Source organism: Salvelinus alpinus, chromosome 2 (genome assembly GCF_045679555.1).
Source record: "Salvelinus alpinus chromosome 2, SLU_Salpinus.1, whole genome shotgun sequence".
NCBI lineage: Eukaryota > Metazoa > Chordata > Actinopteri > Salmoniformes > Salmonidae > Salvelinus > Salvelinus alpinus.
The window spans coordinates 77,819,056-77,834,054 of record NC_092087.1 but is presented as its reverse complement, the minus strand read 5'-3'; the positions used below and the strand labels follow the sequence as shown (position 1 = coordinate 77,834,054).

Sequence of the window (14,999 nt, the reverse complement as noted above, 5' to 3'; positions counted from 1 at the left end):
TGCACAGCCCTGTATCCAATATATGTAAGCACCCACACACACGTGAATGATATATGCTTTAAGCCAGACATCCCAATCATGGGACATTACATTACAGTGGTTGGCCGGGCACTCTCAGTGTTAACAGACCTGGTTCAATCTGTAGCCATGTTCTGTTCCAACAGACATGGTTCAATCTGTAGCCAATGCCTGGAGCGGTTTGGCAGGTGATAACACATAGCAGGTCTGAGCATGTTACTAGCACTACTGAATCTCTGGAATTAGGCTAGTCTATAACACTACATAAACATTGGGATTTTATTTACACTTCCAGATGATGTTAACAGCGACTACTTACTATAATCAAGCCATCGAGATACAACTGTTTCCTGTGTTCTGTCTCCATGAAACAAGCACCCTAATAAATTATCAAATGAGTATTAGACTATAGAATCCAGCCATATGTTCTCTGGGTAAATTCTATGAATCCTCTTTCTCTGGCCCAAAAAATTAAACGAACCACAATACCACGAATCTTCAACAATATGCTATTCTCTTGCCCCCTCACTTTTCCCTGCCTGTACTGCTTGCTCCCTGTATTTTTAAAGTTGAATTGAGTCCAAAAACATCCATGGATAATGTGGAGAGAGAGAGAGAGAGAGAGAGAGAGAGAGAGAGAGAGAGAGAGAGAGATATTGGGCTAAGACCAACCCCCCTGGATGTTTCATGTTAGGTTCTGCTGCGCCGGTGTCTTGCTTGTCAGTTCTCTTTTGTGCGGTGGTTAGTGTGGATTCTCTTCAGCGCATTGATAATATCTCTCCACATAATAATCAAGGTAGGTTTATTTCATATCTGTATTCACAGATGCAATGTCGAAGTGCTGCTCTATGTTAATAGAAAGTGTTTTACCAATACGCGGTCATTGGATGCGTTGCTTTTACGCGCTCGAATTGCGTCTTTATGTCTGTTGGAAAAGATAAGGGTGTCTGCAGTGTGCTGAATCTCTTCTCAGAACATGTTTTGAATTCGGTTTCATCCAATTTCACTTTCTGTTTATTAGATTTCGTTTGACATGTATGTAGCCTATGCCACTTTGTGTGGTATGCACAGGCCGTTAACCTATTTTTGGTCTGTGGACCGTGGGAACTTTACAGACCATGCACATTCCAATGAGACGTTATTGGGGTAATCAGCGTACGGCAATTAGGCTGAATTTAGACAGGCAGTCCAATCTTTTGACCAATTAGATCAGTTCTGAAAAAGATCTGATGTGATTGGGGTAATTACCGGTCAATGGGCTGAATTGGAAATGGAGGCATATGAGCACAATACGTTGAAAATACGTCTATGAACCAATTTTGCTTAGTGGGATGTGATTCCATGGCAATGTGCAGTGAGATACAACAACTGTCATATTTTTAAGAACAGTTACAGACTTATCTATATGTATCCTATTATATCCAGGCTATATTGTGGAATTTGTGTAGGCTAGGCATTTTTTTGTTGCTTGTTTGAAACACAGAAATCCTTTTAAATGTAGTATTCTAATTCCTAGCAATTCTATAGTTTGAACCTTGAAACTTCACGTTTGTTGCCCCAATTTCATTGGCTACAGATTAGATTTGAGTTAACGTTTCCAGACGAGACCATTTTTAAAATCTTAACATATGACTCAAGGCAGGAAAAAAATCAATTCTCAAAACACAAGACTCAAAGGAATGCGACCCTTGATCACGCTTAATGGTTTTCTTACATAAACATTATCTGATCAAAGACATTCTCCACTCTGGTTTCGATTTCTTTTGACAAGACATTATTTATGAAAGTATATGCATTCCAGATTAAATTCCATACATTTTACACTGATTTCGTTCTGGAAACATGAGCAACTCAAATTTTCTCCAACCTACTGACATTTCACCCCGACTGTGCTATGACGAAGTTGGCAGGTGAAAGTGTCCGCGTGTGCCAACTTTACGCACGCACTGTTATGAAGCTGAATGTCTAATATCGTTAACATGATTAACTTACTCTTTAAACATAATTAAGGTAGTTCAGGAAAGAGCTTGAAACATTTCACATGGCCTCTTTGGGTACTCGCTAACTCAGTCAAAACTTTTACACCAAGTGGTGTTGTCACTGTGTTTTAAACTAAGCGCATGTGTCGCTATCTCAATGTCGACTCTGCTCCACACTTCCCATAAGCCCAATGTTTTAATGAAAAATGAATCACTATAGCAAACGTTTTAGGGCAACGAATTAAAGAGTGCATTCAATAGACTAATTTAATTAAAATTAAAATGTAGATAAATGTTTAGAGTTATTTTTTATTTGTTTGTTTATTTGTTTTTCATTATGTATTTGTAATTAGTCATACTGTACTGTTCTCACCCTAATGTCCTCTGTATTATTTAATTTACAGGAGTTGGACAATAAGCGGCTCAGTCAAGACCCCTCCAAACAGAGCACACGAGCACCCCCTAGTGGCAGTGACAAGCATAACACCTGTGATCAGATACGTGGGGAAATAGAACCTGGCCCAGGTGCAACGAACATCTTCTTGTCTATTGGATTATTGTTCTGTCATTCTATGGAGCGAAACTCACAGAGAGCCCCCATACCAACTGGTATTGATCGGTAACTGAAGCATGACACGTTCAACGATGCGTTAATTAATAACTAGAATAAGGTATTAAAGAGTCAACCAAAGAGTTCACTAAAGAAGGCTTAACCAACTGTAGAGAAGCATGGAGATGGAAGCCTCCCGTGCTGCCTACGCTGGGGCCTTCCCCACTGAATCTATAGACTCTCTACCCATCAACACCTCCTCTCCAAGCCTGCTCCAATTCTTCTGGGATTACCAGAACAATGACGTCATTGTGACCCACTACAACTACACAGGCAAGCTCCAGACAGACCGGTATCGTGAGGGGTTAAAACCTGAAGCCATAGCCTTCCTGGTAGTGTGTCTTCTTATCATCCTGGAGAATGCTGTGGTTCTAATAGCCATCTGGACCAATAAGAAGTTCCACCTGCCCATGTACTATCTCCTAGGTAACCGTTGTTGTTTTTGTCCTACATCCACCCCCCTTTCTTCAGAGGACAACTTTATTACTATGACTATACTTTATATAACTTTAAAAAAAAATGTTATGATACAATATAATACCAAAAAAATCCACCATATGCAAATCCATTAATTTTCTATTTTTTCTTCCTAGGTAACCTGACTCTGTCGGACCTGCTGGCCGGTGTCACCTACATGGCCAACATCATCATGTCTGGTCCTAATACACTGAGACTAACTCCAATACTCTGGTTTCTGAGGGAAGGAGGCGTCTTTATCACATTAGCCGCCTCCGTCATCAGCCTATTGGCCATCGCTATAGAACGCCACGTTACCATGGTGACAATGAAACCATACCACGGGGCAAAGAAGGGTCGGATGCTGGCTCTGATCGGGGGGAGCTGGGCGTTAGCAGGGCTGCTGGGGGTGCTCCCCGTCCTGGGCTGGAACTGTATGGGTCGTCTGGACCGCTGTTCCACGGTTCTCCCGCTCTACGCCAAGTCTTACATCCTGTGCTGCGTGTCCGTGTTCAGCGGCGTGCTCCTCGCCATCGTCGTTCTCTACGCCCGCGTCTTCCGTATCGTGCGCACTAACACCCAGCGCCAACGCCTCGGAGGAGCAAAGGGAAGTCTTCGCAAAGGCCTCGCCAGGAAATCCCAGAAGTACATGGCGCTCCTCAAGACAGTCACTATTGTACTCGGCGTCTTCATCGCTTGTTGGTTGCCGCTCTTCCTCCTCCTCGGCCTAGACTCATTCTGCCCTGCCCGCCGCTGCCGACTGCTCCTCAAGGCGGACTACTTCCTGGGCGTTGCCATGGTGAACTCGCTCCTCAACCCCATAATATACACCCTGACCAGCAAAGACATGCGTCGCGCTATTCTAAAACTGCTCTGCCGCCCGTGTCTCATGACCAAGGACGGGCGGGTGAAGAGGATGGGGATGCCGTTCCTGGAGTGTAGCTTCAGTAAGACGGAGGTGGCAGCGCAGAAGCTGGAAGGCCTGGAGACGACGATCTCCTCTGGGAACATCATCACGGCTCAGTCACCCATAAAGACTCTCTACCCCAAGCTCTTCAAGGTCTAACGAGCCTAAAGTGGATAGCTCTGTGATGGACAGGGAACTTCCTATAGAACATGGACAACATAAGTGCTCCTGAAAAGCAGGCCTGAGGAACCCTTTGGGCAGCTCTGTGTTTGAGAGAGTAAACCACAGAATTAGGGGCTTTGTCCCTTCAAGTAATTGTATTTCTATGGAGTGAACTTCATATTGAAGTGGTGGACAACAGGAGTGTTCAATATGGCCACCTGAAAACTGCATCACTTCCTGTTTGGCAACTCCACTCCGATGGCCTCCGGCAGACTAGCCTATATCTATAGCTCTCTTCTGGCCAATGAACTAAGCCTAAGAGCAAACCCTCAAAAAGACAGGTGAATGATCTATGATTGCGACAGATATAGCTACAGGTGTTTTTGATGAGAGCATCAAGTTCAGACATATCTCTTTCTTCAGCAAGTCTGTAGTGGTGCACTTGCAGCAATATCACCACATCAAAAGACTGATGTTGTAAGAATAATGACTAAACATCAAGCCAGGTGGAAGAAATGAAAATGTGAATTAAGCAACTCTTCTTGTATTCCCAAAAACCTTCCAGAACTGATTTGCACTAAGTTAACTCTGCATTGAGAGACCATTGAAAGCCGTGGATTAAGATGGGACATTCTGTTCTAGAACTAAGACTGTAAACTGGACATTCCAACCATGTTGAGTTGTTGTGGCGAGTGTGCCTCGGTTTACTTCACCCAACGTTTTCTTTGTTGTTGTTTGAAATGCCATAAAGAAGGCATAATACGGACATAATAATAATATGCCTGTGGACACCTGGACTTCGCTGGCTCGAAAGTCCATGTTGTGCCTGTCTGTGTCCCAAATGGCACCCTATTCCCTATATAGTGCGCAACTTTTGACATTTGGGATACAGTCTGAGACGCCGGTTGTGATAACCCCATACAGCTACATACAGTGTGCCCAAACAGAAGCCTATACAGGAAGTGGATGCTGTGTTGTTCACCCACCAGTTGCTCTTTAAAACACAAACACACAATGGAAACCTACGCATGCACCTAAACATTGTGGTACCTGGATGTGGAGGGAGATGCCAAACAATATTAAGATCACAGGATGCTGGTGAGGGGAGGATGGCTCATAATAATGGCTGGAATGGAATAAATGGAATGGTGTTAAAAGTCATATAAACCAAGTGTTTTATACCGTTCCATTAACTCTGTTCCAGCCATTACTATAAGCCCCTCCTCCCCAATTAAGGTGCCACCAGCCACCTGTGACTAGGATTATAATTTGAGGAGAAAATCTCCACACTGTTTTAGTGGCATTGTAGCTGTAACTGTTGTTCTGAGCTTACTCAGTCAAGTGGAAACTACCTGTTGGTTCCTGATTGGAATTCATATTTTAAATGCCATCACACACACTACAATACAGAAACACTACTATAAGAATGTCACCATGAACCCAACTACCTGCAGCTCTAGTCGGTGATGGACTTCTTCACCAAGCAAAGGACTTCATGCAGTCCTTCATGTTCCTCTTGTGTTATTGTATCGATAAGAACCATCTGTTGCACTTGGGGGTCTCTGCTTTGAAGACCGTGTTATAACCGATAAAATAACAGATCACAAGGTTACAGGTTACAATCCTAACCTGCTAGTCGTCATCATCTAGCTGCATTGGCTGTTTGGTAACGTTAGACAAGAACGTACTTGTCAGCTATAAATCAAGATCAAAGTGGGAAGATACACAGATGTATACAGTGCAATTCTAAGTTACAAACCCATTGACACATATGTTATTACTGGCTTTAGAGAGGGTTTTCCTATACAGTCTATGACCTGAATGTATATTTTTCTACATTTAAACTGGCCATGTCATCTAGCAATTCAAAAATAAAACGTGTTCTGTATTCGGGTGGATGAATGAGATGGTACACCATACTTTTGTACTGTATGTTGTGTATTGAGCAATTTATTTTTGTATTTCTAAAGGAATTTGTTAGGGCTTGTACTTTGTACTGTAAAGTATATGCTTTTTGTACTACAGGAAAAAGGTTCTACCATTATTAAAACAACTGTTTTCTGACAAATCTAATTATAAGGTTGGTGTTCACTCTCCAGGATTATGCATGCACAGGTGTACAGTGTCTTCAGAGAGTATTCAAACTCCTTGACTTTTTCCACATTTTGTTGTTACAGACTGAATTTAAAATGGATTAAATTGAGGTTTTGTGTCACTGGCCTAAACACTGGCCTCATAATGTCAAAGTAGAATTATGTTTTACTAATTAATTCCAAATTAAAAGCTGAAATGTCTTAAGTCAATAAGTATTTTACTCCTTTGTTATGGCAAGCCTAAATAGGTTCAGGAGTAAAATTGTGCTTAACAAGTCACATAATAAGTTGCTCTCCAATAAAAGTGTTTAACATGATTTTTGAATGATGACCTTATTTCTATACCCCACACATCAAGGTCCCTCAATCCATCAGTGAATTTCAAACACAGATTCAACCACAAAGACCATGGAGGTTTTACAATACCTCGCAAAGAAGGGCACCTACTGATAGATGGGTCAAAATAAAAAAGCAGAGGAAAACCTGGTTGTCTGCTTTCCAACAGACACTGGGAGACAAATTCACCTTTCAGCAGGACAATAACCTAAAACACAAAGCCAAATCTACACTGGAGTTGCTTACTGAGAAGACAGGGAATGTTCCTGAGTGGCCTAGTTACGGTTTTGAATTAAATCAACTTAAAAATCTACGGCAAGACTTGAAAACAGTTGTCTAGCAGTGATCAACAACCAACGTGACAGAGCTTTTAAATGTTTAAAAAAATGTTAACCTTTATTTAACTAGACAAGTCAGTTAAGAAAAAATTCTTATTTATAATAACGGCCTACACCGGCCAAACCCGGACGACGCTGGGCCAATTTTGCGCCGACCTAGGGGACTCCCAATCACAGCCGGTTGTGATACAGCCGGCCGTAAAATATTGTACTATCCAGTTATTCAAAGCTCTTAGAGACTTACCGAGAATGACTCACAGCTGTAATCACTGCCAAATGTGATTCTAACAGGGGTGTGCTTATGTAACTGAGATATTTATGTATTTAATTTTCAATAAATTTGCTAAAATGTCTGAAAACATGTTTTCACTTTGTCCTTATGGGGTGTTGTGTGTAGATGGGTGAGAAAAACAACAATTTAATACATTTTGAATTCAGGCTGTAACACAACAAATCGTGGATAAGTCAAGGGGTATGAATAATTTCTGAAGGCACTATGTGTGTGTGTGTGTGCAAACCTGCGTGTACTTGTGCATACATGCTATGGCGTGCATGTCCTCCCATTGTGGAGGAGCTGAGTGAGTGAAATAGCATTTCATAGAGAACTGTGGCAGGAAACATTCTCAGACCCCCCTCTCCACCATCTGTTAATAACATTGGTCTGGATACTGTATAGCTTCTGACATGATTCAAATATTTCCGTCGTCCAGCTCCTGTCTGACTGACTGCGAACACACAAAGAGCCTATTCTTCAAAGCCAGGCCCCTGACACATGGCCTTCCTGTCTCTCTTAACCTGTTACACCAGGGTCGTATTAATACAGCATCAAACGGGAGGAAAAAAGACTGTAACAGGAAGGGATGACTACCTGAGCTTGCCCAATAAGAAAGGCTTGTTTTCATGATCCTTGGCAAAAAGTGCGGTGCACTAATGAATACATTAGTTACATGTAGACATAATGAGGGTTGTTTCACCAGGCTGACCCATAATCCCAGCTCGTAACTCATCCAAGGTACACTAGTCTTGTTCTCTGGCTGTGCGTGTCACACTCTGACCTTAGTTATCTATGTTTTCTTTACATTTTGGTTAGGTCAGGGTGTGACAAGGGTTGGTATGCTAGTTTTTGTATTGTCTAGGGTTTTTGTAGTTCATGGGGTTTTGTAGGTCTAGGTATTTGTATGTCTATGGTGGCCTAATATGGTTCCCAATCAGAGGCTGCTGTTTATCGTTGTCTCTGATTGGGGATCATATTTAGGTAGCCATTTTCCCTTTTGTGTTTGTGGGTTCTTATTCTATGTTTAGTTGCCTGTCTGTACTATTCATATAGCTTCACGTTTCGTTCGTTTTGTCTCTCTCCCTCTCTCCAGTTGCTACTATGGCTCTTAAAACACGAGAGAAGTATTGTGTGGTTGTAACCTGTGAGTTGATCTACGAACTTGGATACATATATCAAACATATAATCTGACATACCGGTTTTCCACGATATGATGACCACATAGAAGACCAACAGCAAACATTGGTAGCGTATATACTGTAGGCCTATAGGTTTCCCCACTTGTTAGCGCCACACTTTGCCTCTACCTCCATGAACATGACCATGTTCTGAAAGATGTCAAAGGTCGGTAAACCCTTACATTGGCTTCCTTCCCGGGGCACTCACCCCTGTGCTGCAGGACTGTAAAATCGATTCCCCGCAGCTGTTCTAAGGTTTCTTATGCACAACAAAGGAGCAAGTTGTACCCAGGGTAGATGGCGAGGTAGAGACTCCCATGTATCTGTCTCAGGAATACCCAAACACTGGTCCTGGGCCACCTTTCCTTCCTGCAGTGGAATGGCAGAACGGGCAATGGATAGACTGAATTCACACAGATGAGTTGCTAGTGTCACACAAATTAAAGCTGATTTAAGAATTGTCTCCCAAGGCTCAATATGATGTTATTGGAATGAAGGTTTATTGTTCATCACTAATGAAGTGTGAACATTCATTTTCCTTCAAGCATAGACATTAACATTTGGAATTTGGACATGAATGAGTTTCAATATGGTCTCTGCTGCAAGCTGGCTCTGGGCTACTCCTGCAATATTAAGTTTATTAAAGGTCCAATGCAGCCGTTTTTATCTCAATATCAAATCATTTCTGGGTAACAATAATGTGACTGTTTTCAATTCAAATGGTCTTTAAAGAAACAAAAATAGCTTCTTAGCAAAGAGCAATTTCTCTAGCAAGAATTTTGCTGGAACTGTCTGGGAGTGGTCTGAGTGGGGAGGGGAAAACTGAAAACTAGCTGTTATTGGCAGAGAGGTTTGGAAATCTTTCTTATTGGTCTATTAACTAATTTACCCCCTGGTGATGTTACCGGGCAGGAAAAAACTCCATCCCACCAAAACAGACTTTTCAAACAGCTTTTACACTAAAAGGGCATTTTCATAATTTTTACAACTTCAGAGTATTATTCCAACCTAATATTGTTTAATTATATATAACACAGGGAAATCATGTTTTTGACTGCACTGGGCCTTTAAATACCTTCTCTGCAAATAGTGGTTTCAATCATCTTAGCTCTGTGGTGGTTATTGCCAGTTAAGATGTTCTGTCTCTGAATGATCGACAGCATTGATGTGCAATTCATGTCTAAGACATGTTTTTCTCTCATAGATCCTGTTCCTAAAGGCCCCAGGTAATTGGAGAATAGAGATATGAGATAATTGGATGTTAGGGACATATCGCAATTTACTGGGGGGAGGGGTGGTTGAAAATAGGGGTGGGTTGTCAAACTTTTTGTTTTGCTTTGGGGAGGATTGTGTGTTGTTTTTTTGGGCCGGGGGAGGGTAGTGCGTTTTCTCCCTGGTTTATATTCGCTCTTTTGCAGGTTTTACTACATCATTTCTTCCATCCTAGCCAAATTTCATAATCTGCTTGCATGCACCTCCCCTATATCAAGGTGTTTTGGTACTTCCCTTATACACTACGCTTTTCCATGTGCTAACTTTTACTATACTACAGCTAAGTATAGTCTACCAGTCTATCGGTCTATCCTGCCCTCTATCCACCATCCATAGTGAGAATAGTGGTAGGTAGATTGTTTGTCCAGATATGCAATAGGCATCAATGCTCATGAAAGAACAGTGAAAACGTAACACACAGCTCAAAAATCTTCCCTATTGATCTTGTTTAGGGACAATACAATTATCCTACCTAAACTCCTGTTAAAAAAGGTGCTATCTGGACCCTAAAAGGGTTCTTCGGCTGTCCTCATAGAAGAACCATTTGAAGAAACCTTTTTGTTCCATGTAGAACCCTTTCCACAGAGGGTTCAACATGGAACCCAAAAAGGTTCTACCGGAAACCAAAAAGGGTTGTCCTATGGGGACAGCCAAAGAACCCTTTTGGAACCCCTTTGTTCTAAGAGTGTAGACTAGCCTATAACACCACAATGAATAATTGCATTATTCTTTTCAAGTGAGTACAACATTCTAGCCTACTCTACGCTGCAGTGAAAATGTCATTTGAATAACGGCGGGAAAACAAAAGTGAATTTGATTTGGATCAGTTGTGGGTCTACTCAGTTTAAAAGGTCTAGAAAGGCACAGTAGCAGGCCAGTCTGGCTGTATTTTTACTTCTGATTCTGAATACGCTGTCTGCTGCAGATCATCATTCTCCCAAGTTGTCCTATAATAATGTGGCCACATATGCTCCCGGCAGGCCCAGTTATCAGAGAATCTTAATAAGCTCTGCCTCCTCCCCAATCCGAGCGGCTATTCCTTGCGCACCTAGAACCTAACGCTTCAATATATTGTCAAGAATAGCAGGCTAAGGCCTAGTTTTCTTTGACATTTTAGTGACAGAGGGCATGGCTAGGAGGGCCCCAATAACACACACACACACACACTCATGAAGAAGTTTCACTTGCACCCACGCACGGAGCATAAAGAAGAATGAATATTGAAAGAAAATGGACAAGATATAACTGGAGTAATAAATTAGATTGGAGTAGGATTAGCATTGAGTGAAGTTAGAAGGGAATAAGAAAGGTTCATGTTTAAAAAATAAGGTTTTAAAAGGTCATGTTAAAGTATATTAAGGGTGGAAATCCCCAGGTTAGAGCAGCCAGGGGAGGCAAGGAGGGAGGTGGGGGGACATCCTGTGGTGGCGCACCTCTTGCCTAGGCGAGGATAAGGTGGGGGCTAGTGGGTGCTGAAAAAGCACCTTTTGAGAAATGGCCACATTAAGTATCAACCACTGAACGCGTCATCGGGGCAGGTGTTAGCCACGATGAGCTAGCAGAAGATGAGGAGTATGGTATAAAACAGGCAGGATTTTAGGGAGAGGTACGACTCTCTTTGAGCTTGCTAGAAGAACCTGTTGCCTGCTGGAAGAAGATTTTTCCTGTAGCTTTTTAGTTTAAGATAGATTTTGAGGTTAAGGTTACCTAATTGATAGAAGTGTTAAGAGTGTTTTAGACACCAACTGAGGGACTGATCATCCTGAGGGGGAGACAAAAAGCTGTTTATAAGTTGTAGAAGGTAAGAACACGTTTTTCTTGTTATTGAACACTGTGCTTCTCATAATAAAAGACTAAAATATGTATTGGCACTCCAATAAGGGTTTAGTTAAGGGCGCTGGAGGCATCTATCAATTTAATCCAAGATTAATTTTCGCTTGTCATTGATTGGTGATATTAATTTGGCATTTTTATGCCTGTTTCCGGAATTTTGAATAAAAAACTAAGTTATTATGAACTTCACAGGGTGGTGAAAGTGCACAGTGACGAGGTTGGTAGCCTACACCCCCAAATGTGCGCTTCAGCATCATTCTCTCACGCCTTGCTCGCAGGTGCGCCTGCTGCTGAGGAGAGAGAGCAGCAGAGGAGCCTTGGCCTAGGCTACTGTTGATTGTCAAGATGGAGGCATTTTTCATTGAAGTAAAACAAAAGTTAGAGGGAAAAGAGTATACCTATAGTGAAAAGCCTACAAGGGGAATTGAATATACGTTTTAATATTGTAGTGGGCTAAGATGAGACTAATACAGGCTACTGCACAACTCCCTATTCAGGTAGGATGACATTTTGGAAGTCACATTATTTATAATAATTTGTTTTATCATTATTATTTTATGTCATTGTTATTATAATAAAAACCTATGAAATAACACATATGGAATCATGTAGTAACCAAAAAAGGGTTAAACAAATCTAAATATATTTGAGATTTTTCAAAGTAGCCACCCTTTGCCTTGATGACAGCTTTGCACACTCTTGGCATTCTCTCAACCAGCTTCACCTGGAATGCTTTCCAACAGTCGTGAAGGAGCTCCTACATATGCTGAGCACTTGTTGACTGCATTTCCTTCACTCAGCGGTCCAACTCATCCCAAACCATCTCAATTGGGTTGAAGTCGGGTGATTGTGGAGTCAAGGTCATCTAATGCAGCACTCCATCACTCTCCTTCTTGGTCAAATTGCCCTTACACAGCCTGGAGGTGTGTTGGGTCATTGTCCTGTTGAAAAACAAATGGTAGTCCCACTAAGCACAAATCAGATGTGATCGTGTATCGCTGCAGAATACTGTGGTAGCCATGGTGGTTAAGTGTGCCTTGAATTCTAAATAAATCACTGACAATGTCACCAGCCAAGCACCCCCACACCATCACACCTCCTCCTCCATACTTCATGGTGGGAACCACACATGCAAAGATCATCCGTTCACCTACTCTGCTTCTCACAAAGACATGGCGGTTGGAACCAAAAATCTAAAATTTTGACTCATCAGACCAAAGGACAGATTTCCACCAGTCTAATGTCCATTACTTGTGTTTCTTGGCCCAAGCAAGTCTCTTCTTCTTATTGGTGTCCTTTAGTAGGGGTTTCCTTGCAGCAATTCCACCATGAAGGCCTGATTCACGCAGTCTCCTCTGAACAGTTGATGTTGAGATGTGTCTATTACTTGAACTCTGTGAAGCATTTTTTGGGGGCAAAAATGTCTGAGGCTGGTAACTCTAATGAACAGCAACCCTACTTCCCACTGCTATGCCTACATGGCAGGGAGGGATGTGTTTGCTGTTTGTTGAAATTGACATAGTATATTTATTGTGGTGTTGAAAACGCAAAGCATGTCAGTATGTTTTGTTTATTGGTTGAATGGTGCATTGGCACAGAAACCTGTTGGTGGAACATGTGTTACAAATACACTATTATACACAAAAGTATGTGGACACCCCTTTAAATGAGTGGATCTGGCTATTTCAGTCACAACCGTTGCTGACAGGTGAATAAAATCAAACACACAGCCATGCAATCTCCATAGACAAACATTGGCAGGTAGCCTAGTGGTTAGAGCATTGGGCCAGTAACCGAAAGGTTGCTAGATCAAATCCCCAAGCTGACAAGGTAAAAATCTGTCGTTCTGCCCCTGAACAAGGCAGTTAACCCACTGTTCCTAGACCATCATTATAAATAAGAATTTGTTCTTTTAACTGACTTGCCTGATTAAATAAAAATAAAAATAAAATAAAAAAGGCCTTACTGAATAATGGCCTTTCAATGTGGCATCGTCATAGCATGCCACCTTTCCAACAAGTCAGTTCGTCAAATTTCTGCCCTGCTAGAGCTGCCTCGGTCAACTGTAAGTGCTGTTATTGGGAAGTGGACAACAGCAACAACAGCTCAGCAGCGAAGTGATAGGGCTCAAAGAAACGGGACCGCCGAGTGCTGAAGCTTGTATTACGTAAAAATTGTCTGTCCTCAATTGCAACACTCACTAACGAGTTCCAAACTGACTCTGGAAGAAACGTCAGCCCAATAACTGTTCGTCGGGAGCTTCATGAAATGGTTTTCCATGGCCGAGCAGCCGCACACAAGCCTAAGATCAGCATACGCAATGCCAAGCGTCGGCTGGAATGGTGTGAAGCTCGCCGCCATTGGACTCTGGAGCAGTGGAAACGCGTTCTCTGGAGTGATGAATCACGCTTCACCATCAGAGTCCGACAGATGAATCTGGGTTTCACGGATGCCAGGAAAACGCTACCTGCCCGATTGCATAGTGCCAACTGTACATTTTGGTGGAGGAAGAATAATGGTCTGGGGCTGTTTTTCAAAGTTCAAGCTAGGCCCCTTAGTTCCAGTGAAGGGAAATGTTATCGCTACAGCACACAATTACATTCTAGATGATTCTGCGCTTCCAATTTTGTGGCAACAGTTTGAGGAAGGCCCTTTCCTGTTACAGCATGACAATGCCCCTGTGCAAAGAGAGGTCCATACAGAAATGGTTTGTCGAGATCAGTGTGGAAGAACTTGACTGGCCTGCACAGAGCCCTGACCTCAACCCCATCGAACACCTTAATGATGAATTAGAACGCTGACTGGCAGCCAGGCCTAATTGCCCAACATCAGAGCTTGACCTCACTAATGCTCTTGTGTCTGAATGGAAGCAAGTCCCGCAGCAATGTTCCAACATCTAGTGGAAAGCCTTCCCTGAAGGGTGAAGGCAGTTATAGCAGTTAAGGGGGGGACCAACTCCATATTAATGCCAATGATTTTGGAATGAGATGTTTGACAAGCAAATGTCACGGTGTCCACATACTTTTGGTAATGTAGTGTATTTTATATAATTGTAAATATGGCATCAAAATGTTGGAAATCTGATTTTCCCTAGCTGATCATTCATTGTCTGCAACTGTAGTATGAGCATGTGCTACGACGCAATTGGACAATGATTACTGCCAATAGCCAATAAGCACTAAGCACATGATGGCGAAGAGGAAGGCAACAACAACACGCATGTTGTCACTAGTTACAACAGCCAGATAGTCAAAACTGGCTATATCATAAAAATTTATGAAAAAAATAAAATAAATTGGTGGCGTTAATTAGGGTTAGCTATAAGTTTAGCGGTGTAGTTAAGTTTAGGTTTAAAATTATATTTTAAGAAGAGAAATTGAAGAAATAGTCGGGGTTTATTGGTGGAGCTGTGGAGAGGATGCAGTTGTCAATATTACGTTTTCACCTTCAATTCCATCTGTAGAACACCAGGCAGGATCAATTAGGAAATGATCGTGTAATGCGAGCACCCACGTCCTGGGGTTGAGGATGCGAGGAATAAA

General features: G+C 42.1%; 1 protein-coding gene across 1 annotated transcript; it reads left to right on the top strand.

The window, feature by feature from the left end:
- The first annotated feature begins 679 nt into the window (after window positions 1–679).
- s1pr5b (sphingosine-1-phosphate receptor 5b) lies at window positions 680–6,542 on the top strand. The gene is made up of 3 exons (XM_071389341.1): window positions 680–814; window positions 2,402–3,033; window positions 3,201–6,542. Exons 2-3 carry the CDS (start codon window positions 2,727–2,729, stop codon window positions 4,127–4,129), a joined length of 1,236 nt encoding a protein of 411 aa, XP_071245442.1. The 5' UTR covers window positions 680–814; window positions 2,402–2,726; the 3' UTR covers window positions 4,130–6,542.
- The last annotated feature ends 8,457 nt before the right edge of the window (window positions 6,543–14,999 follow it).

Coding starts and splice junctions, on each gene's coding strand:
- s1pr5b (XM_071389341.1), top strand. CDS start 2,727: ATGGAGATGGAAGCCTCCCGTGCTGCCTACGCTGGGGCCTTCCCCACT. Junction 3,034..3,200: donor GCCCATGTACTATCTCCTAG/GTAACCGTTGTT, acceptor TTTTCTTCCTAG/GTAACCTGACTCTGTCGGAC.